General features: G+C 36.2%; 2 protein-coding genes across 5 annotated transcripts; both read right to left on the reverse strand.

Annotated features, from left to right (window-relative positions):
- Positions 1-290: 290 nt before the first annotated feature.
- LOC109220103 (reticulon-like protein B21) lies at positions 291-5,123 on the reverse strand. Of its 3 annotated transcripts, XR_002067035.1 has the most exons (10): positions 3,893-5,123; positions 3,749-3,799; positions 3,279-3,381; positions 3,106-3,180; positions 2,740-2,887; positions 2,545-2,614; positions 1,555-1,620; positions 1,264-1,386; positions 1,053-1,153; positions 826-913 (listed from the first exon to the last, which is right to left on the reverse strand). XR_002067035.1 is itself a non-coding variant. In XM_019384566.1 (9 exons), the coding sequence occupies exons 1-9, from the start codon at positions 4,908-4,910 to the stop codon at positions 750-752; spliced, it is 1,818 nt and encodes a 605-aa protein (XP_019240111.1). In that variant the 5' UTR covers positions 4,911-5,123; the 3' UTR covers positions 291-749. The 3 variants fall into 3 exon arrangements, 2 of the variants coding, with proteins under 2 accessions (XP_019240111.1, XP_019240112.1); XM_019384566.1 differs by lacking the exon at positions 1,053-1,153 and having other exon boundaries at positions 291-913; XM_019384567.1 differs by lacking the exons at positions 826-913; positions 1,053-1,153 and having other exon boundaries at positions 1,274-1,386; positions 1,555-1,619; positions 2,543-2,614.
- Positions 5,124-9,114: 3,991 nt separating this feature from the next.
- LOC109220102 (formin-like protein 18) lies at positions 9,115-19,632 on the reverse strand. Of its 2 annotated transcripts, none has more exons than XM_019384565.1 (19): positions 19,401-19,632; positions 17,520-18,220; positions 17,177-17,392; positions 16,729-17,083; positions 15,185-16,526; positions 14,963-15,089; positions 14,753-14,824; positions 13,547-13,645; positions 13,408-13,449; positions 13,219-13,299; positions 13,080-13,130; positions 12,885-12,966; positions 12,364-12,458; positions 11,576-11,647; positions 11,374-11,490; positions 11,180-11,248; positions 11,021-11,087; positions 9,802-10,873; positions 9,115-9,706 (listed from the first exon to the last, which is right to left on the reverse strand). In XM_019384565.1, the coding sequence occupies exons 1-18, from the start codon at positions 19,471-19,473 to the stop codon at positions 10,731-10,733; spliced, it is 3,804 nt and encodes a 1,267-aa protein (XP_019240110.1). In that variant the 5' UTR covers positions 19,474-19,632; the 3' UTR covers positions 9,115-9,706; positions 9,802-10,730. The 2 variants fall into 2 exon arrangements, with proteins under 2 accessions (XP_019240110.1, XP_019240109.1); XM_019384564.1 differs by having other exon boundaries at positions 13,219-13,302.
- Positions 19,633-20,457: the final 825 nt, after the last annotated feature.

Consider the following 20,457-nt stretch of genomic DNA (forward strand, 5'->3'; position numbering starts at 1 on the left):
ATTTCTAAGAAAAAAAATGAAAAAAAAAAGTTTATATTAAATTACTCTAAAATTTACAAGAAACTTACATTATTGATACGACCAGTCACTGAAGGCAACAAGTCAAATGACAACAATACATTCGATATTTCTAAAATAGACAGGAAATGTATAATTAACAATAAATAGCTCAGTGGAAATCACTGTAACATATGTGTGTATGTAAATCCAAGCTGAACTTCACTGTTGCATTCAATCTATTTTTAACAAAATCCAAGCAGAACTTAGGTTACAACCATACTAAAAGCAAGTTAAAAGATCAAAACAATATTCCATTTAAATGTTAATTGCATAAAACTTTATTAGCCAATGGAGGCTATGCTCCAAAACATCAGTTTCTCAGTCAAACAACTATATGTACAGTAAGAATAAAAGAATCTCAAAAGAAAATGGTTGAAAAATTGGGGGAGACGAAATGAAGAAGACGTTCGTCTTGGATCGGATTGGATTAATAGCTTTGCACTGATCTATGAACGAGCTTTGTTAATGGTCTCTCACGTACAACAACAACAACAACAACAAATTCAGTGTCATCCCACAAGTGGGGTCTGGGAGGGTAGTGTGTACGTAGACATTACCCTCTACTTCCAAGAAGGCAGAGAGGCTGTTTCCGGATGACCCTCGGCTTAGGATAGGTAAATGGAAGGGCTAATGATCTCTCGAGTATTAATAAAAAATATTATTATTTATAATATTAACTATTGATTAACTTAAAATGCTTTCTTTTGTTTTCTTGTTTCCATTAAACTGGACTTTCTCCCAACTTGTCTCTGTTCTCTAATTTTTCCTTGCCAAGAATCATCAGCTTTTATAGTAATGTCCTCTGTCATCAAGTTTTGTTGATAGTATCTAAATCCCACATATAACATGAACACTGCACAAATAAATTGTAAATTTATCAGTATATGTAATAAGGTTTTTCATCAAAAAGGGCAGCCCGGTGCACTAAGCTCCCGCTATGTGCGGGGTCCGGGGAAGGGCGGACCACAAGGGTCTATTGTACGCAGTCTTACCTTGCATTTCTGCAAGAGGATGTTTCCTCAGCTCGAACACGTGACCTCCTGGTCACATGGCAACAACTTTACCAGTTACGCCAAGGCTCCCCTACGTAACCCTTCGCAATAAGGTTTTTCATTGTTTACCAAAACATCATTCACTTAAATATATTTTAATTTGATTTTTTTTTTTCGTTTGTGTGTAAAAATTAGAATGTATATTTGTCACCTGCCCATATTCTGGCAATGATTGAAGAGAAATTCCAAACTAGTGTGAAGATTGCAAATCCAACTGCTTTTTTGTGAGTACATGATTCCCAAGCATCTCTAATGTATCTTATCAAAAATGTACCTTCATATAAAATTTTGCATCACCAATGAGTTTCAAAACACGGAATTTAAGTTATATGCACTGACGATATAAAAACATAGTACATGGAATGTTTAAGAAGTTAAAACAAATGAAGGAAAAGTAAATAAAAATAAAAAAAGAAAGAAAGAGAGATTAACTCGTATTTACCGTAAGAGGTTAACTGTGGGGAATAAGAAGAGCAAATTTTTGGTATGACCATAACTCCAAAAAAACCTGCAAAACAGGAAATAAACAATAGTGAGCAAGCTATGGTTAGGGAAATTTAAAAAAAAGAAAAATAAAATTGTGGTAGAGTCAATTCCAGAAAAGAATCCTTCTTTTTTTCAAATTTGGCATTTTGTTGGTAGATTGATATTGGGCTATAATTTAAAAAGCTTCAATCAGATTACTAAATAAATTTGATTGGTAATTAATTTGATCTCAGATTACTTAAATAAAACAAAATGGGAAAAATCAGGAGGCGAGTTTGTATAGTAGGGGTACACCAGACCGCCGACGAATAATATGTACCCACACCCCAGGCAGAGTTAGTGAGCCGTGTAATAGGTGACCATTTCGCGCTGTTCGGGGGCCACTTGAGTCAGCCGCCTGCGCCCGACAGCGTCTTGACCCCCATCCAGTTTTTGGGCCAATTCCCCCTTCGTACTACCAAAAATATGAGATTCTTGCCTATTCTAGGAAGAAATACTAAAAGGAAGCTAAAACTTCAAAGTTGCATTTCCTTTCTGGTAACTTCCTTTTTCTCTACTGAAATAAGAAGGATAAAGGATCAAACTTGCCTTTGTACAGTTCAAAATTGAGCAACTTTGTCGTGCGTCAAACTTTTGGTTTAATATTAATCTCGCCGGTAGGAAAATGTCTCATTTTTGTCTTGACCTTTAATAGAGCTCCAACATGAGGATAACTTCAAAAGTTGAGGGGTAATTTTCACTTTTTTGTGAAGAATTGGCCACGTGGAGTCCATCCATTTCACGTTAAAATTCCGTTAATAGCAAGGACAAATATAAGACGATTTGCTATCATAAGAGCCCGGACCAAAAGTATAAATGATGGCAAAATTGAGCAATTCCGTATAGTACAATGACAAAAGAAGTCATTTTTAAGTAATGCAGATGCAACACTAATAGAAAAACTCACCCAATTTGGACAGTTTCCAAATGGTTATGGAGCTGCCATACCGAGCCAAAAGAAACAGCAGAACTGCCATCTGCCAGAGGCAAAAATTTGTCAAATTTCCACAACTTTCACAAGATTGGTAAATATTTGAATTCAGATCTAAAAAACTATAAGAAGATAATGAAATCCAATGGAAATGTTTGAACTTCTCTTTACCTTCATTGTAGTTGCAGGATCACCGGAAAAAAGGGCCCTGATTTTCAATAGAAACTCATTTATAAAAGGAAGTACCAACTTTAGTGCCCACACTGCTTCTTCTTCCCCTACTATATACTCGCTTGATTCACCAATATCATTGGCTCTCCTATTTACCCAACAAAAGATAAAATAAAATCAAATAAAATGTTAGACAAAGCTTTATTGGATAATCTCAAGATATGGTACGATGAGTTTAAGTTATGTGCATTGACAGTGTAACTTTTTATACCATCAGGTTGAGCTGATATATAACCGAATTAAATTGCACGGATAGTATAAAAATTCTTATACTGACAGTATATATTAAATTCCTTTTACAATTACCTGCGAATGAGGGATCTAAAGAGAAAGATTGCAGCAAGATACACCAGACCTACATAGGAAAGCACAGAAATGAAGCTGCAAAAAGCCATAGTTAAGAATACTTTTCATTAAAATGATTCAAGATTAAGGAATAAGAATCTGATTTTTTTTCAAGGTGCAAGGTAATAATTTACCTGATATTGAAGTCTTGAGTATATGATGATGAAATAATAGCAAAGGTTCCAATTCCAAAGACTAATGTAGATTTTGATATATTTCTCCACATCACTAAGTCCACTGCAGAAATGTTTTAAGAGAAAATCAGAGCCAATTGTTGCAAGGTAAATACTAACCGTAGTGACCTAGCGTTTATACCAAACTAAACAATTTAACTTTAGTAATTAAAAATTAAAGTAAGATACACACATTACTTAACTATATGCGTATGAACGACATGTGTCTAGCATCAATTGGTTTAGTATAAACACTGGGTGCAGATAGAGGCGGACCCAGGATTTTGAAAGTGGCGGGGCACCACTGTCGAATAAAAATTTGAGCAAATGCTGGAGTTGGAATTGAACCGAGGCAGCAAACTAAAAATCTAAGTTGTGCCCCCTAAATCGACCAATGCAGTATGACATTGAGTTCTAAAGATAGAACTTACCTAAGCTTTGTAATTTGCCATTTTTTCTAGGATTTACATCTGAAACTGGAACTGAAAAGGCAACAACATTGAAAACTGAATTCAGTATCAAACTTTGAAAATAAAGAGTAAATGAAACAAAGCATAAAAGAAAATGCAGTTTACCTGATTTGGTTCTTGTTGGACTTGGATGAATTTTGGCATGGATTGAAGTAGGAGGGAGCTGTTTCTTATTAATTGAAGAAATTGGTATTTGTCTTTTATTACTATACTGAAATTTCTTATCTTCAACCACAATCTTTTTAGGCTTCTGTACTTGTACTCTAATTTCCTTAACATCAACACTTTTCTTTTCAATTTCCTCATCAATTTCTTCCTCTAATACCTCATCCCATTCTTCTTCTTCCTCTTCATTTTCAAGATCCTTCGACCTTAGCTTCCGAACCTGTCTGTCCAAAATAGCGGACGAAACCTCCTCATCATAAGCCAAATTCACCACATTGCTTGTGATGAATTTCTCTTCACAATTTTCTTCAGATTTTGTCTTCTTAATCCCAATTAATACTTTCTTCTCATTTTCCTTAATTGACCCTTCAATATTCTTACTTGACTCCTCAAGATTGGATTTTTTCAAGATTTTAGAATCAAGATTCTTGCTTTCCTCATCAAGTTCCTTACTTGATACTAACTTTGCTTTCCCATTAAAAGACTCAGACTTTTTCTTGCTCTGAATTGGGATTTTGCTCAAATCTTGACACTTTTCATCCAATTTTTTACTCAAATCTTGACACTTTCCATCCATTTTTTTGCTCAAATCATGACACTTTTCATCCAATTTTTTGCTCAAATCAGTTTTTTTACTAGCAATCTGAATTGGGTTTCCTTCAAAATTTTCAGCTTTCCAAGTTTTTCTCTTCCCACTCATAACCCCAACAACACCAAGATTTGATTTTTTTGGCCCCATTTCTAACTTTTTATCCACTTGATTGTTGTTTCCACTAGTAAAGGTGCAATCTTTATCATCATTTTCATCTGGGGTTTCTTCAGAATTGTTACTAATAAGTACTTTGATTCCACCTTTTACTTCATCAAGTTTCATTCTGTTTTCCCAAACAGAACCTGAGGCCACAACACTACCATTATTTCTTGATGAAGTACTCTTCCTTCTATTGCCTACTTCCATATTTTCTCCTTTTTTTTCTACCTTTTTTTTTGGCTCAGTCTAATGATTCAAGATTGTAATGATTGAGTATTTTTGGTTGTGGGGTTTACTGTTTATTGAAGGAGTAATAATGGGATTAAAGGCTTTTAGCTGAAGAAATTGTGTTTGGTGGAAAAGGAAAGATGTGAAAACAATGGAATCCTAACATATATAGAGAGAGAAGGGACTTTATTTTGCTCCTTTTTCTCCTGTTTTAAAAATGATGCTCGGTTCGGTCCACAATAAGTGATCAATTACTTTTTTATTTTGATCTAAAATAAGTGTTTATTTATATAATTAAGAAAAAAATTAATTTGCTTTTACAAAATTATCCTTATGTACATATCCCTAAAAAGTTTTCTTACTCCTTACATTAAATATTTAATTAAGGGTAGTTTAGTCAAACTAGATATTTTTGTATAAAATTTAGGATTTTCTTAATAAGTGTGCCAAAAGCAAACTAATTACTTATTATGGACCGTAGGGAGTAATCTTTTAATTTTGTTTGGTTTATTTTATGTAATATGTCTGTTTCTTTTTTGATTTTTCTTCATTCTTTTAGCACCTCCTCTGAAGCTGTGAATGAGTGAGAAAAAGTAAAAAATGGTTAAATTGAGGTGATGAATGTATTTGATATTCCATAAATTCATGGAGTATTCACAAACTGATCAAAGACGTTAAATATTATCTTTCTCAAAATTGCCACAAAAATATATAGACGTCCTTCCTTTTTATGGAGATCAGGGGCAGACCCAGGATTTAAGGGTGGCGGGAGCACAAAATCAAGTGCTCAACCAATACCCTTATTGGACTTTTAATCTTAAGGATTTCAAGCAAATATATGAATATTTTTAAATATATGTATATTTATATTTCAGAATTTTTGACGAAATTATGGGGTCGAGTGACCCCTATTGTACATGCATGGGTCCGCATCTAAAGGAAATCAAGTACATTCCAAGAAAATCTGCATTATCCTATGTTTGAGAAATATGTTGCTTAAGCCCTTGAATCATAGCGAAAAATTTAGTCAAATAAAATTGTATTCACATAAATTCATCAATAAAATTATTATTTTTAAATAAAAAGGTGATAAACATTGAGAGAAATTATATTTTGTTTATCAAAATGAACTTGGTAGAAGAAAAAAATTCGGAAAGAATAGGTACACACTGTGGATTATGGTCTTCATGTCATTGGTAATGGTGTGCATGATTGAATTATCTTAGAATAAAAATGAGAGAAAACATATTATCCTTTTTTTGCTTTATTCTTCTTTTCTATTCTCCTTTCTTATCCTCCCCCCCCCACCCCTTCCCACCCCCCAACCCCCCATCCCCCAAAAAACCAATCTTAAAGTTGGCTGTTTTCATGAAACAAATCACATGGTAGTGCAAGAGGACGAAGTAGCTACAGAATCCTATTTTATTGTCATATATATGCCGACCTATCTGACCATATTGTCTATTTCTCCGTTAGACCAAAGTTATCGGATTCAGCCGAACCTATTCTTCACACTCTAGTTCTGCCCTTGCATATCTCAATAAGGACTCTATTAACTCAATTATAATATAGGGCAGCTTGTTGTGTGAAGTATTTTGTATTCACGTAAGTCCTGAACAAGGACCGCACCGTAAGGGGTGTGATGTAGACACCATATCCTAATACAAATATTATCCACTACTTTTATGGTTCGAACTCGTAACATATAGGTTACACAAAGATAACTTTACCATTACTTCAATACTCCCCTTCCTATTAACTCTATTATATGTGTACATAATTTGAGTCAGAACACAGAAATATTCAAAAATTTGAGTCAGAACCCAGAAATATTCAAAAATTCTAATAGGAAACACTTTCCTTCGTAATAAGCCATATATTATGCAGCTCAATTCATATTAATTTGAGGCTCCGAAACTAATATCGGACATAAAGTGCCCGTTTGGACATGAAATTTGATGGAAGATTTTCTCAAAAAAGTTTCACTTTTTTTCGAAATCAGCGTTTGTTCATAAAATTTTCAATTTCACTTGAAGATGCATTTTAGAAATTTTTGAAAATTTAAAAACTGCAAAAAGCTGTTTTTCAAAATTTTCACTCACAAAACTTCAAAAACAATCCAAACTGAAATTTATGTTCAAACACAACTCTAAATTTCAAATACCATTTACACTTAAAGAAATTTCGCAATTTTTTCGAATTTTACAATTCTTATGTCCAAACGCCTACAAAGTGTCCTTCCTAATTGGTAGAATTAATTTTAATCTTTTTTTTTTTCGTTTCTTTACCGACATGTGAATCCAACTACCTGAATTAGTCACAGGATTGAGGAAGCTGCTCTTGGATTTCGACAAAAGCTGTCTTCTTCCCTTCCACCGACACTTGCTATTTACATTTATAAATAAATAATCTCTTCCTATATTATGCAATATAATTTTTTTTTTTTGCCAATAAAATATTTTATTTTATATTAATATAGTACTTCTAGTCGTTTGGACGTCAAAGTGAGAGCTTGCGTAACACCAAACCCCTTCACCTATTTTTATTAGTTCTTTTATTTCACAACTTTTTTTCCTAACCCCTACGCACCAAGCTTCTCTTTTCTTTTAATATATACTTTGTGTCCATAATATTTGTCTATAAGATTTTTTTGCATTTTTTAAATATATATATAAGAGTCTTACTTTATAAAAGTATTTGTTTGAAAATTTTCTTATCTCTCTTAAATGTTCCATACCTAAATAATTTAATAGTTAGAGCAGTAAGGAGTTTTTCTTTTTCTTTTCTTTTTTTAAAAAAAAAAATATGCTTCTTATTTTCTCATAGCAGTCAACTATATAAAAAAACAAATTCAGTTATTTAAAACGGCTAATATTTAAAACCGGAGGAAATTATAACATAAGCATAGTGGAAAAAGTCACAAACCTTATGAGGAGAGTACATAGACTTTAAATATAATCCTTATGAGGAGAGTACATAGACTTTAAACTTCAAATATAATCAGAAGTTGCTTCACACGTCAAGACAAGAGACTTCAATTTCGACTAAGCCAAAAAAAAAAAAAAAATAGACAACAAAACAACGTTCATAATATAATTATTTAGAAAGAAAGTAGGTGAGTGAACAGATTCATAAGATAAATATACCGATAAGTTGAAACTACATATAATGTGTTTCTGTTGCCAAACTTATATAATTATAGCTTGTTACGTAGTTCTTTTCAATTATAACAATTTTGAAAAAGATGTACTTAACAAAACTTTATATTACAGTAACTTTTGAGATTCACTCGTAAGAATTGGCTGAGTTGGTTGAGTGAGTGGTTTCCACATAGGAGACCTGAATCAATTTCCCTTATCAGCAGCCTCCTCAGCTAGAGCTCGTTACACCAGGCTTGCCTAGTTGCGATTGACATTTTTTGTGTAATTTGCGTGTTTTCCTGGGAATTTTTCAAAAAAAAAAAAAAATCTTTGAGACTCTTATTTTTATCTTTTTTAAAACCAACTTTAGCTTTACTTTTGAACTCATTTGTATTGGAATTAAACAAATAAACTACGCCTTTATCTTAATAATAATGGTGCACAAATGACGATTTCAAAATTGCGACATAACAGTACTAATAACATATAATTTAGGGTCCATTAACCAGTAAACCGACCTGTGTTTACTATAACCTCGTGCTTTGCAAAAGCTTAAACTCTCATGAAACGAACGCAAATTTCCCTAAGCATTATATACATTTAGCATGCCCATTAGAAAGTTCAAGCTATCTTCTTGAAAAAGACGACGCAATAAATTAATAAATAAATAAATAATAAAAGAGAGGTGTTTTAAACTTTCCCCAACGGTAATCTACTAAACTTTTGGATTGAGACGTACTATTACGAGTTCAGTATATATACGACTATTATTTTGTGAAATTATAATTTGACTTTCAAATCATTCTTACGGCGTGCTGGCTTTTGAGAGATTAAGTTGAGATAGAGAATAACATTTACTATCTTGCAACTATATATCGGTTGTTTACCTATCTTAGATCACGGGTTCTTTACTAATATAATATCAAGAAAGTTGTAATCCCATTAATTTTCAAGTAGATAAAAAAGTTAAATAAATATAATAAGTAAAATTGTAGGGTTTCTTCTCGAAAATACTTAGTTTATTCCTGTTTTGATTCCCATGATATTCAACTGCATGTATATGCATATTTGATCTATTGCTATAAAAGGAACATGACCTGAATAACATAATGTATTTACAAAAAGCCATGGTGACAAAAGAGGCGGCAGCCCGGTGCACAAATGCATCCCGCGTTCACGCAGGGTCCGCAGGAGGACTGCACCCAAGGGGTGTGATGTAGATAGCCTACCCTAATTTAGTGACTGCTTCCACGACTCGAATCCGTGACTTATAGGTCACATGGAGACAACTTTACCGTTGCTACAAGGCTCCGCTTCTGCATTCCTCATTGACATCGGCATCTCATGAGCCTGGCCGACCCAAAGGGCACAACTAAGTCCAAGACGAGCACGACCGTCATAACATGGGGACAAAAAGGTAATTGAATCGAGAGACTGAAACACAAAATACAAAAAATACAAAACTAATAGCCAACAACAATAACAACTACATCTTAGTACTAAACAAGTTGGGGTCGGCTATAAACAAGTTGGGGTCGGCTATATGAGCATATCCTCCAAAATCTTTCTATACATCTTCCCCGGTGAATATTCACATTTGACACATCTTGGAAGTAATCTTACCTGCTAGAGATTCTGAAGAAACATTGGAAACAATTATTCCAACAAAATAGGTGTTAAAAAAAGGTTATTCAAAACAAGAAAAAACACTATGAAGTTGGAAATATTACCTGTTAGATAACAGTACAGTATGCATTGCCAACTTTTCCACACAAAAATTGTCTACTTTCACCAGGTAGAACTGACTTCTCACTCCCCTAGGATCGTCAATCTAGGGGAAGCTATACTACTATGTAGAACAACTTCAAATGTAGTGCTAAAGCATGTGAAAAAGCTCAAAGAGCTTGTTTACCATCCCAAGTGGTGCCCCGATTCGGTCTGCCGGTCGGGAAGAGATTCACATAGAGACTACTGCTATGGGGAATCTCTTTCTATGTTAGCTAGCGGAGGCGAGCTTTCCTATGGTAGTCCCTCTACAGCCTCTGAACGACCGTCCCATCTCATCTTGATTTGGCTATACTTGTATGTTCCACTTTGACAATTTTAAGAAAATGAACCTTGGGCCGAACTTAACCTCAAAAGCTATAAGGTGATCATTGTCCAACACCATTGAAGGAGACAACAGTCAATTTCCTCAACCAATATGGGACAATCTAACATAATTAATGCTACATCATCGATCTTCAATCTTAGGAAAGCTTTGCTATGATATGCAACTATTTGCAAGTTCCACTATAGTGCTGAAACAAGAGAAAAGGCTCAGGGAGTTTGCTTCAGTCCATTGAAAGCTTTGTGATGTCCGCAGACATATCCACAATGTATGTTTGCAGGAGCATATGGTGATTGATGTATGACAACATTTATTCTTTTTGATAGCTGAGAAATCTGCTGTCTCCATTTCCGAAACTTGGTGGATAACGGGCCCGCCCTTATATCCTTCTCAGCTTAAATACCAGACTTGGATCCCCAGAAGGACTCGAACTCGTGATATACGCCTACCACACATCTCCCGGTTGGTACTACCTATACCGTTGAACCAAAAACCAGGGGCTCATATATGACTATATCAATTCGCACTATACACTGAATGCTCAAAGTTTCAAGTTTTCTTATTTGAAGCACGTGTCTTCTGCTTCTCCCTAGCTTCCTTCTCTGCTTTCTTTCTCTCAAATTCCAGCTGCTTGCGATTTTCCTCTCGTGCTTGATTGAACATTCTTTGAAAGCTCATAAACGTTGCGACAACTATGGGGAAAAAGATATAATAGAGGTAAGCTGAAGATCATCTCATTCAAAAGGAGACTTGTTTTACTAACCACAACTTAAAGGATATCAATATGCCCAGATACAGCCATATGGAATTCCCAGCAGAAGTAGATAATTGCTTGATACCTTGTTCAAATGGATAGCGAGCTGGATCTTCTCCAAAGTAAACAATCATCGAGTCCACATTTCTGCCCTGTCACATGCAATAACCACATGAGGAATATTTCAACATGGTCGAATTACAATAAGACCATGAAAACCTGTATCATAAAAGGTCAGACATACCACATCCGAAAAAAGCTGAGCTAAGGACCCGACTTCGCCTTCAGCAGAGCCCAGAAACTCCTTCAGAGCCTGGCAAGTGGAAGTTACACCAATTAATTATAACACCAACGTTCTGTTATTTTATTTTTTTCATTAGTTATCCCACCATAACAAGTGTAGCTAACCAGAAAAGATGAAATAAACCGGTAGATTACCTTGCAGAAATTCTCAGACACAGGTCCATCACTTTCTGACATGGACAGTTCGTGTTTAACTTTCTCCATTCCTTTGCTAACAGCTTGCATTTCCTCTGCCAGATATTTCAGTTGTATCTGAACAAAACATGTATTAATTCAGCAAGTTCAATCCATATCTCTATTAATTAACAATATCAACAGTCAGTTCAAGTAAAGGTACCTTCAATGCAGGTTCCAAGCTGGAAAGATCTATAGAAAAATCAAGTAGCTCAGGCGATTTGTCAGCAAGTATCTGGCAGAAAAAATTTCATAAAGCTTTTTATAAAAGATGATTATCACCAGCACAAGGAAAAGTTAATACAAATACATTTTGCCTAGATAGGTAGATAAGACCTTAAATTATCATACTGCACAGTGACCTTAGAGCAAATCTTTGTCGTCAAGATGGATTGTGCTTGCTAAAATCAAGTGTTAAGAGGCGAAATGACATCAATAAGATGAAAATTCTGAAAGTATAAAACACACCATGTATTTTAAGTTGACATTATATTGATTGGATTTGGATGTGATATACTTTGCAATACAAGGTACATGAAGTCTAACCAAAAAAGTCTCCCAATGAAAAGAAAAAAGTTATTATGTGAAGGCAGATCCAGTATCTAACCACGTAAATGAATATCTTAGTATCACCGAAAGCCATGACTATCGAACGGTTAAAATTGATATATGCACACTGATAAATAGTAATAGTTCATTTCAGCATACAACAGCGCTTTCACTTTTAAGTTTCTCCACAAGTCTGACAGCAAACTTAACGAATTAGAGAGCGTTAATGGAAGACAAGATTGATTCATTGGATCGGCCAACAAATTTGGGGGAAACTAATTAAACTGACTCTTTTCTAGAGCATAGGCAGCACATCTGCACAATACAGAAAAAACCAGGCACAGAGTTTATCGACTGCATTATTCTGCTCTTGTGAAGCTATTTATAAAGTGCAGATCTTACCTTACAAAGATAATGCATGAGAGTCATCTTAGTATTCGACGAACGTGTCTCAGTTAGCTTAAGGAGGCTATCCAACTTGAAACCAGCAGCAGACCCTATACCAGTAGCATCAAGACAAGCATGATCAGAAAAGAGAATAATAATTGCTCCAAGAATAAACCAAATAGTTAATAGCAAATAGCAGCATGTATCATGTTCATGAAGCAAAGGATGCTACGAAGAATTAAGACCAGAAATGCACATAGCCATGAGAATAGCTGAGAAATCAATAATATTTAGTCCTCTTGATTTCATTCTAAAACTTTATAAGATAGAAACCTTAAGTTAATGAGGAACAAATTGGATTATTAAACAGTGGATTCTCTCAATTCCATTGCCCCGCTCTAAAACAAACAATTCCTGGTTTCTGAAAAAGAAACTCTTCAACCTACTCCCCCAACCAAAAACAAGAAAGCAATACGACGTGGTAAGAAGAATTTGGTGAACAGAATATGCTAGTGTGAAAAAAAATGTTAACCAACCTCTTGCAGTTCCCTGGTTGAGAGCATTTCCCAAAAACAGAATTGTCTGCAGAATCCCTTTCAATTTCGATGAACCTCTGATCTGATTAGGACATTAAAACGACACGGAGTGAACATGGAATATCAAGAAAGCGTTCGATAGTAATAAAAGATTAATCAATAAGGAAGAAATAAAACAGAAAAAAGTATATTTGCCTGATCAGCTGCTGAATTCACAATATTGAGAGTGTTCCTTAGGTCCGAAATCTGAAGATATTGAAAACGGAATATGCACCTTTAGCAAGATAAAACCTCACATTTCTAAAATCAGGCAGCAGACACACTATCCTCTCACCTGGGACTGAAACTGAATCTTAAATGAGAAAACCCGTAGCTTGGACTCTACTCGAGGGACTTGTATCAATTCTAACATAAACTGCTACAGAGAATAGTCATAGGAATTTTATATCAAATATACAAGAAAGTCCCTGAGAGAGAAACTGATATAGTAAACCAAGATAAGGTTAGTTCATAATGTGCTGACCTGTTCACATCTACCCAGCATCTCCTTATCTCCTTTATAACCCTGTAACAGAAATATTGGATTAATAAGTTTGTCTACAATATTCTAATATGCATTGAGTAATATTTTATTAAACTTATTTTGTGGGTACATTTATTACCTTGAGCACCTCCATTTCTTCCTTTGTTGGGCAAAACTTAATCAGGTTCTCAACCTGATCAATATCTAATGCTGAATCTTCCAATGCTAGCACAGAACTCTGCCGAAAATATCAAAATGGAATCAGCCAATGTTGGAGACATCATTCAATTTTCAATAGATTACATAGTTATGAATACTTTCATGGACCAATACTATTTTTGCAACTGGTACAGGTAGACATTGGAAAAGAAATGCCATGCGTTAGATAGGTAAACATAACAAGTTATCAAGCCAATACAGTTAACTTGTACCACGTTCAAGTCAATAGTATGTTATCATTTAAATATGAAGACTGTAATAAAAGCTCATACGGAAAATGTAACAGCCCAGCCCGCTAGTGATATTGTCCGCTCTAGGCCTAGGCCCTCACGGGTTTAAAACGCGTCACTAGGGTGTAAGGCTTGTTAACTTATATACCCAGCATCTCTCTTGTGTTTTTGCCGATGTGGGACTCTGTCTAAAGTCTGGGGTGTTACATACACCCCCTCTTATGGACTCAGCGTCCTCGCTGACATTTGCCCCACCGCACGGGATTCGCCTAGACTCAGCACTGAGGTTTGCCCCGCCTAACCGGGATTTGCCTAAACTCAATTGAACTCTGACCCGCCATCGGCAAGGCTGACACAAGAGTGGATTTTCTGTAACAGCCCAGCCCGCTAGTGATATTGTCCGCTCCCAGAGCGGACAATATCACTAGCGGGCTGGGCTGTTACTAGCGGGCTGGGCTGTTACAGAAAATCCACTGGGTGGCCATGAACTCTCCAATAAAGTCAACTATCTGATAAATACTTCTAGTTGTAAAGGTTACTTCAGCATATTGAAGAACAAAGCACAAAGGATGGGAAGTTATCTAGGTTAACAGTCTAGGAACTATGAGAGAAGAAGATATCATTACTAATACGGAGCACCAAAACAGAAACTTCCAGCTATAAAAGCAATGAAAAAGCAGGCTGCAAGTTGCTTGAGGCCTTAAAATGGTAAAAGAATTATGGCGATAACATCACCAACCTTATTGCAGGCATGGAAAGGAAATAACGGTTACTCAAGCAAACATGGCACATACGAACATGAACATATGATTCATCCAACTTTATTCAGAAAATAAATACACCGACTAAGTTATGCCAAAATGTAAGTCCAATATATGCAAATGAATTTTGCTTACCAGCATGTCGTGCAGCGGTATCTTCACCTTGGAAAGCATGATTTCACAATTATAAGCCCGTCTATGATCAATCTGCCATAAAAGTATTTAGATAAATAATCTCTCTTAAAACTTGGAAGTAGAACAGCCAGTAGATTCCAGCAGTATTATGCAAGTATCAGGTAAGAGGTATTTATGAAATGTTACAAATTTAGATAACAGAAAAGTCACCAGCTGCACTTTCTGAGGCTTCTGCCCAATTTTGGACCTTGAATTCCCATTCCTTCCTGAACCTGCTTGGTCTAAACTTTGAACTGAGAAGAAATATTCAAGTTCTGACATATTAATCACCGATGACCTATAAAACAGAAACACATCAAAAGTAAATGAGACATTGTATTCTGAAAAAGGAGTTGACCACATGACTGCATTAACAATATGTCCAGAACATACTTGGAGGCATAGCTACATTTTTCAATTTCGGCCCAAAAGCTTCCTCGGACTGTTTTACTTATTTTTAACCAATGCAAAGGCTTCAGCTTTTTTGAATTGCTTCTTGAAGTCATAGTACTAGACAACAGCCGTCGGTAACTTTTATTAGGTGGAGGAGCAACAGGAGGGGGTGGAGATGGAGAAGCAGGCAGATTGTTCCCTGCACTACCACTTGATGCTGACCGTGTGTGACCAGAACTTACTTCTACATGCACCTTAGGAAAAAGAACCGGAGGAGGAGGAGGAACAGGAGCAGTCTGTGGAAGATTGTTATTATCCTTGAGTGATGAATCCAGGGAAGGAGGTGGCGGCGGCGGCAATGGCACTGCATATGAATTTGTAGGACTAGAATCATGTGCAGTAGGCAAAGGAGGTGGTGGAGGTGGAAAGGGTCCACCAGTTAAAGAAGAATTCTCCTTCACAGACTGCCCAGGAAGCGGTGGAGGTGGAGGAGGTAGCATTCCACCTTTGGACACTAATCTTTCCTTCTGGGGCGGGGTAGGTGGAGGTGGAGGTTGAGGTTGTCCACTTATTGAGGAGAAATTCTCATTCAACACAGGGGTTGTATGTAAAGGAGGAGGAGGAGGAGGAGGAGGAGGAGGCGCTGGCGGTGGTGGTGGTGATGGCTCTCCAATGGAAGTTGAATTTTTTTTCAAAGGTGGTGTAAGAGGTGCTGGAGTTTGAGGAGGTCCACTAACAGAAGCAGAATTCTCCTCCAATACAGAGGTTGAATGTGGTAGAGGTGGTGGCGACGGCAACGGCCCACACTCTCTACCCAACTTTTCTTCTAGAGGTTTGACATTGGGTATGGAGGCTGATGGAGAAGAAAAACTTGGGATAAGCATTTGGGGATAAGGAGAACTTTCAGACGGGCAAGTACGCAGAGAAGGTTCCATTTTGGAAATTTTGTCATTCTCACATGGACTTGAAAGTATCTCAAGAGGAAGCCGAGATGTGTCAGGTTGAGATACTGTAGTTCTATCATCTTTCAAATATACAGTATTAGGACTTTGGTTTCTGGGCGTAGTAGGCTGTGATGGAGAAGGTACAGTTCCAATGACTAATTTATCCTTTGGAGGAGTGAGTAGTGTTGGTGGCATTGGAGAAGGAGATAGAGGCTTTCCAGTGACAATATCTTGATCCTTTGCTGGTGAAGGTGGAGGGGGTGAAGTGAGAACATCCGTCATGAGTGGTCGGTTCTTGTTTTCAGGTAGAGAAGAAACTTTTTTCAGCTTACCACATTCTTGTCCATGAAATGAAGGATGTTCCACTGTTGTGACATCATGAGGTGACACTGGTGATGCTGTACCAGAAGCATTAGATTATACACTAAAACCAATAGAAGTAAGCATTGGAAAAGATTTTGATGGCTGCAACTTTGATATTTTCATCTTAGTTTTTTCTTTCAACAATTAGAAATTAAGCATTAGTTTATAAACTAGAGTCAATAGGAGAAGATTTTGAAAAAGCGATTGATGGTTGCAAGTCTGACATTTTCATCTCACCTTTGGTTTCAACAAGCTGAAGCTCAGCTTTTTGTTTGTTGCCATGGTATTCTTCAGACGACGGATCAGAGAATGACCCAACATGCTGCTCCAAAGTAGACTGTCTCAAGCCCTTAGAAATATTTTCTAATGCTGCAGCTCTTTGCCTCTCCTGAGGCTTCTCTAAAGCAGCTTGATCAATGAGCAAGCTAGTGTCCGTATTCTCGGACGAAGATTCCAATCTTTCCGCGATCAAATTTGACGCAGCTATTTGTTGAAGCGTATTGCCAACAGCATCACCCTTTTGATTCAGCCAATCTGCACTGTCCTCCACAGGATCTATGGAAGCAACAGCATCCATCTCTGAAAAAAGAACCTTCATCCCGTGCATAGTCATAAATTATAATATGCTTCTTGATAGAGCGAACATAAAATAACAGAAAAGTACATCTAAGGGGAACAATGATACCTCTGCTCTGAAGTCTTTTGAAAATTGATCCTTAGCATCCCACAATGTGTCAATTTGATCTCTTTTAAGTATCAGAATGTTTGACTTAATAAAAGATGTGTTAAACATCGTCCGAAACATCATCTTTTCCCGGTCATCGTTCAAGCTAATACATTCCAAGACTACATCACCTTGTATATGGCAATTGATATCAATCTTAACTAATTCACATTCTACCTGCAACAACATAAATAAATGCTTGTATGATCCAAAGAACTTGACAAAGATACCATCTTTCTATGATAGCAAAAATCCCGAACTTGCAAAGAATATTTGAGATTTCTGAAGGAAAAAAATATCTTACCTGCTTGTAGTGATGGACAACATTATTTTTCTTTGGTGTTGAGAACAAGATTTTCGGAGATCGATTAGCAACTATTAATGGATCCTGTCCATAAATACGAAGTATGGGCCGGCAATCACCCTCACCATCAAAGTTAGGTATTTTCCTAATAATGACGCAATCCAAAGTGAGTGCTCTATCCAATGGAGGCCATTGCGTGTTTATGTTTCTCTTTGCTACATACTGTAAATATCTTAGCTGAGAAGGAATTGGATTCAGTGGTTGCAACAAGTACAAAAGCTCGCGAGGAGCCTGCTTATAAATCATGTCTAAGGTCTTCTGTTCCCCGGTGAAATGTTGTCTATATATCAATAATGCAGCCAACATAAATGCCAAAACTGGCCAACCACCCCATTCACAGTGCATTAGGAGCACATTTTGTTGCCCAAGGGAGAGCCAACTTTCACTGGATCTAAGAAAATGGTTTATCATCTCCATAGTGAGCAAAGGGCATCCTTCATAGTGTCGAGGATAGTCCATTATGGTCACGTCATGCTCTGATAGATCTTTCGCGATCAGGCTTTGAGACTCGCCCTCCAAAAAATTGAAAGCCAAAATTGACACATCAGGGTAATGATTCTGGAGTTGGCTAATTATACCTGCTACATAGCCTTTGTAGTTTTTTTCTTCCCAAACATCAGTAGTGAAACACCTATCAAATACTGCAAATAACAACAGATGCAATTATTAGCTAAACTACTATGCTGCAGGCAAACATTCTATAGTCCTCTACCATTTCATTTCACGAAAGAGAGATGACATGACTCTGCAAACAGCCTTCCCACATAAGGCCAACTTCTAACAAACTAACAAACATCTTGTGTGCCACTTACAACCTCTCTTGATGTGATCATTTCTGATTGTGTTTAATCTCGTATTCAAGCATAGCATCCAAATTTCTACTACATTCACCTTGTAAGAATGTTAGACCTTACATCTCACTCCATATAATATTGCTTGTCTCAACCTTCCACTAGGTTTATTCGCAAACTGTTCCAGACTAGTAAGGTCTATTAGGAAAAGAGGAGTAAGCTATTTAAAATGTTATAACCTACTAAATTCCAAACCTTGTTTTTTCCCCTAAAGAATGTTTTACCACTTATACAACATATAACTAATAAGCTTTTTAATCGAGGTAAAAGGTCAATTTTCGAATGTGGAGCTTTCGAAAATTCACCAATTTTCTTTCATATACTACAAGTTCTTCCATGTGTCAGGTTCAAATTCTAGCAGAGGCAAAAACACTAGGTAATTTCATTCATCTGCCTAAGCCTTGTGGGCAGAATCCTGATACTTGTACCGGAGGCAGCAGGTACCCAGTAGAATAGTCGAGGTGCGTGCAAGCTTGCCCAGATACCAATGATTAAAAGCAAAAATAAAAATAAAAAGAGAAAAATGTGAAGTTGAACCAAATGAGTTCCCTCATATCCTACTATTTGAGCCCAAAAAAAAGGACCTAGAAGATGATCACTTCTACACTTTCCATTTCAACAATCAAATTAGATATTTAAGTTAAAACATGAACAAATAAATCAAATTTAGCAATTATTGATCTAGCTCAATCTCAACTAGAAAACAGTTCAATTGAGTTTTCTACCGAGTTCATTGAGCAAAAATTCCCGTTTCCTCATCAGAATTAGACATTTAAGTTAAACTACGAGCAAATAAAGCAAAATTAGCAATCATTTATCTCCACACAACAAATCAAAGAATGATCAAATAAATCAAATTTAACAACTATTTATCTGGCTTGATCTTAATAAGCAAACAGTTAATTGAGTTTTCTACAGAGTTCAATTGATCAACAAGTCAACTCAGAGAGAAAACCAAAGGGAAACGAACCGTAAACTCTGTCGCAAATCTCCAGCAGTCCATCAGGTGGCTTCCGATAGAACAATTTCCGAAACAATGCCATATATTAATTTTTTTTGAAGAACTGAGCTTTTTAATTCCTTTCAATTAATAAAACTTTATGTTATATACTTTAATTTAGATGGTTTATATAATTTCTGTCAAGTTTCTCTGTGCATGTGAACAGAAAATTTATTTAGTTGACGAGGAGAAAAACGTATTCATGACGGATTTTTTTATTTTATTTTATCGTAGTAATGTTTTTCTTTGTACACAAGAAAAGTAGTAGTTTACAATACAAGCTGAGGGTCACCTACTGTTAGCCACTTTAACTGTATAGAGAAAGGAGTCAATTTTTTTTTTTAATTTTTTTTTTTGGGTTTTAACAGGTGTGATTCAAAATTTATTGGTCCGATTAATCTAGTTTCGCTTTGTTAGAAAAAAAAAAGTCACCTTTTGTTCGTGTTCTCTAACGGTGTTTCAACTTCACGGTAATTCTAAACTGTACTTAATAGTTGATGAGTAAATTTGGATCTTGTATTTTTCTCGAAATTTGGATATGTGCCGTCGCCATATTTTGTTGGACTTTAAGCCATTGGGCTTTAAAGTAGAAGAAGTGTGAATTGGAAATGGAGGAAAATAAAATGGAGGGAAATTGAAAATTTGAAGAAGTGAACTTTTGTCTTGCACTTTGTCCCTCATTGGTGAGGGACAACCAAATTTGTGTGCTTATATATAGAATCACATCTTAAAGCTCATAAAAGGAGTTGAAGAGAATGAACCCTCGCGCCGTCGTCGCTCGGCTCGGCTTCGGCTTCGGATTTGGCAAACGATCGATCCTCGCGCCGTCGTCGTCGCTCGGCTTCGGCTTCGGATTCGGATTCGGATCTGCTGAAGGTTCAGAAGGCTCCTCTGACCGCGGTTCTGCCGCGACCGCGGTAGAACCGCGGCAGGCAGCGTATTCTTCTGAAAAGGCACATTTTCCAGACACCTTGTGATTTTGTTCCGTTCTTTAAGTTTGTTGGTATCCTGCAGTTTGTATTGCCAC

Source organism: Nicotiana attenuata, unplaced genomic scaffold (assembly GCF_001879085.1).
Source record: "Nicotiana attenuata strain UT unplaced genomic scaffold, NIATTr2, whole genome shotgun sequence".
NCBI classification, from domain to species: Eukaryota; Viridiplantae; Streptophyta; class Magnoliopsida; order Solanales; family Solanaceae; genus Nicotiana; species Nicotiana attenuata.

Coding starts and splice junctions, on each gene's coding strand:
- LOC109220103 (XM_019384566.1), bottom strand. CDS start 4,910: ATGGAAGTAGGCAATAGAAGGAAGAGTACTTCATCAAGAAATAATGGT. Junction 3,181..3,278: donor ACTCAAGACTTCAATATCAG/GTAAATTATTAC, acceptor GGCTTTTTGCAG/CTTCATTTCTGTGCTTTCCT. Junction 1,387..1,554: donor CCCACAGTTAACCTCTTACG/GTAAATACGAGT, acceptor TTTTATATGAAG/GTACATTTTTGATAAGATAC.
- LOC109220102 (XM_019384564.1), bottom strand. CDS start 19,473: ATGGCATTGTTTCGGAAATTGTTCTATCGGAAGCCACCTGATGGACTG. Junction 11,648..12,363: donor TCATGCATTATCTTTGTAAG/GTAAGATCTGCA, acceptor TTTTTCTGCCAG/ATACTTGCTGACAAATCGCC. Junction 11,491..11,575: donor GCTTGGAACCTGCATTGAAG/GTACCTTTACTT, acceptor TGTTTTGTTCAG/ATACAACTGAAATATCTGGC.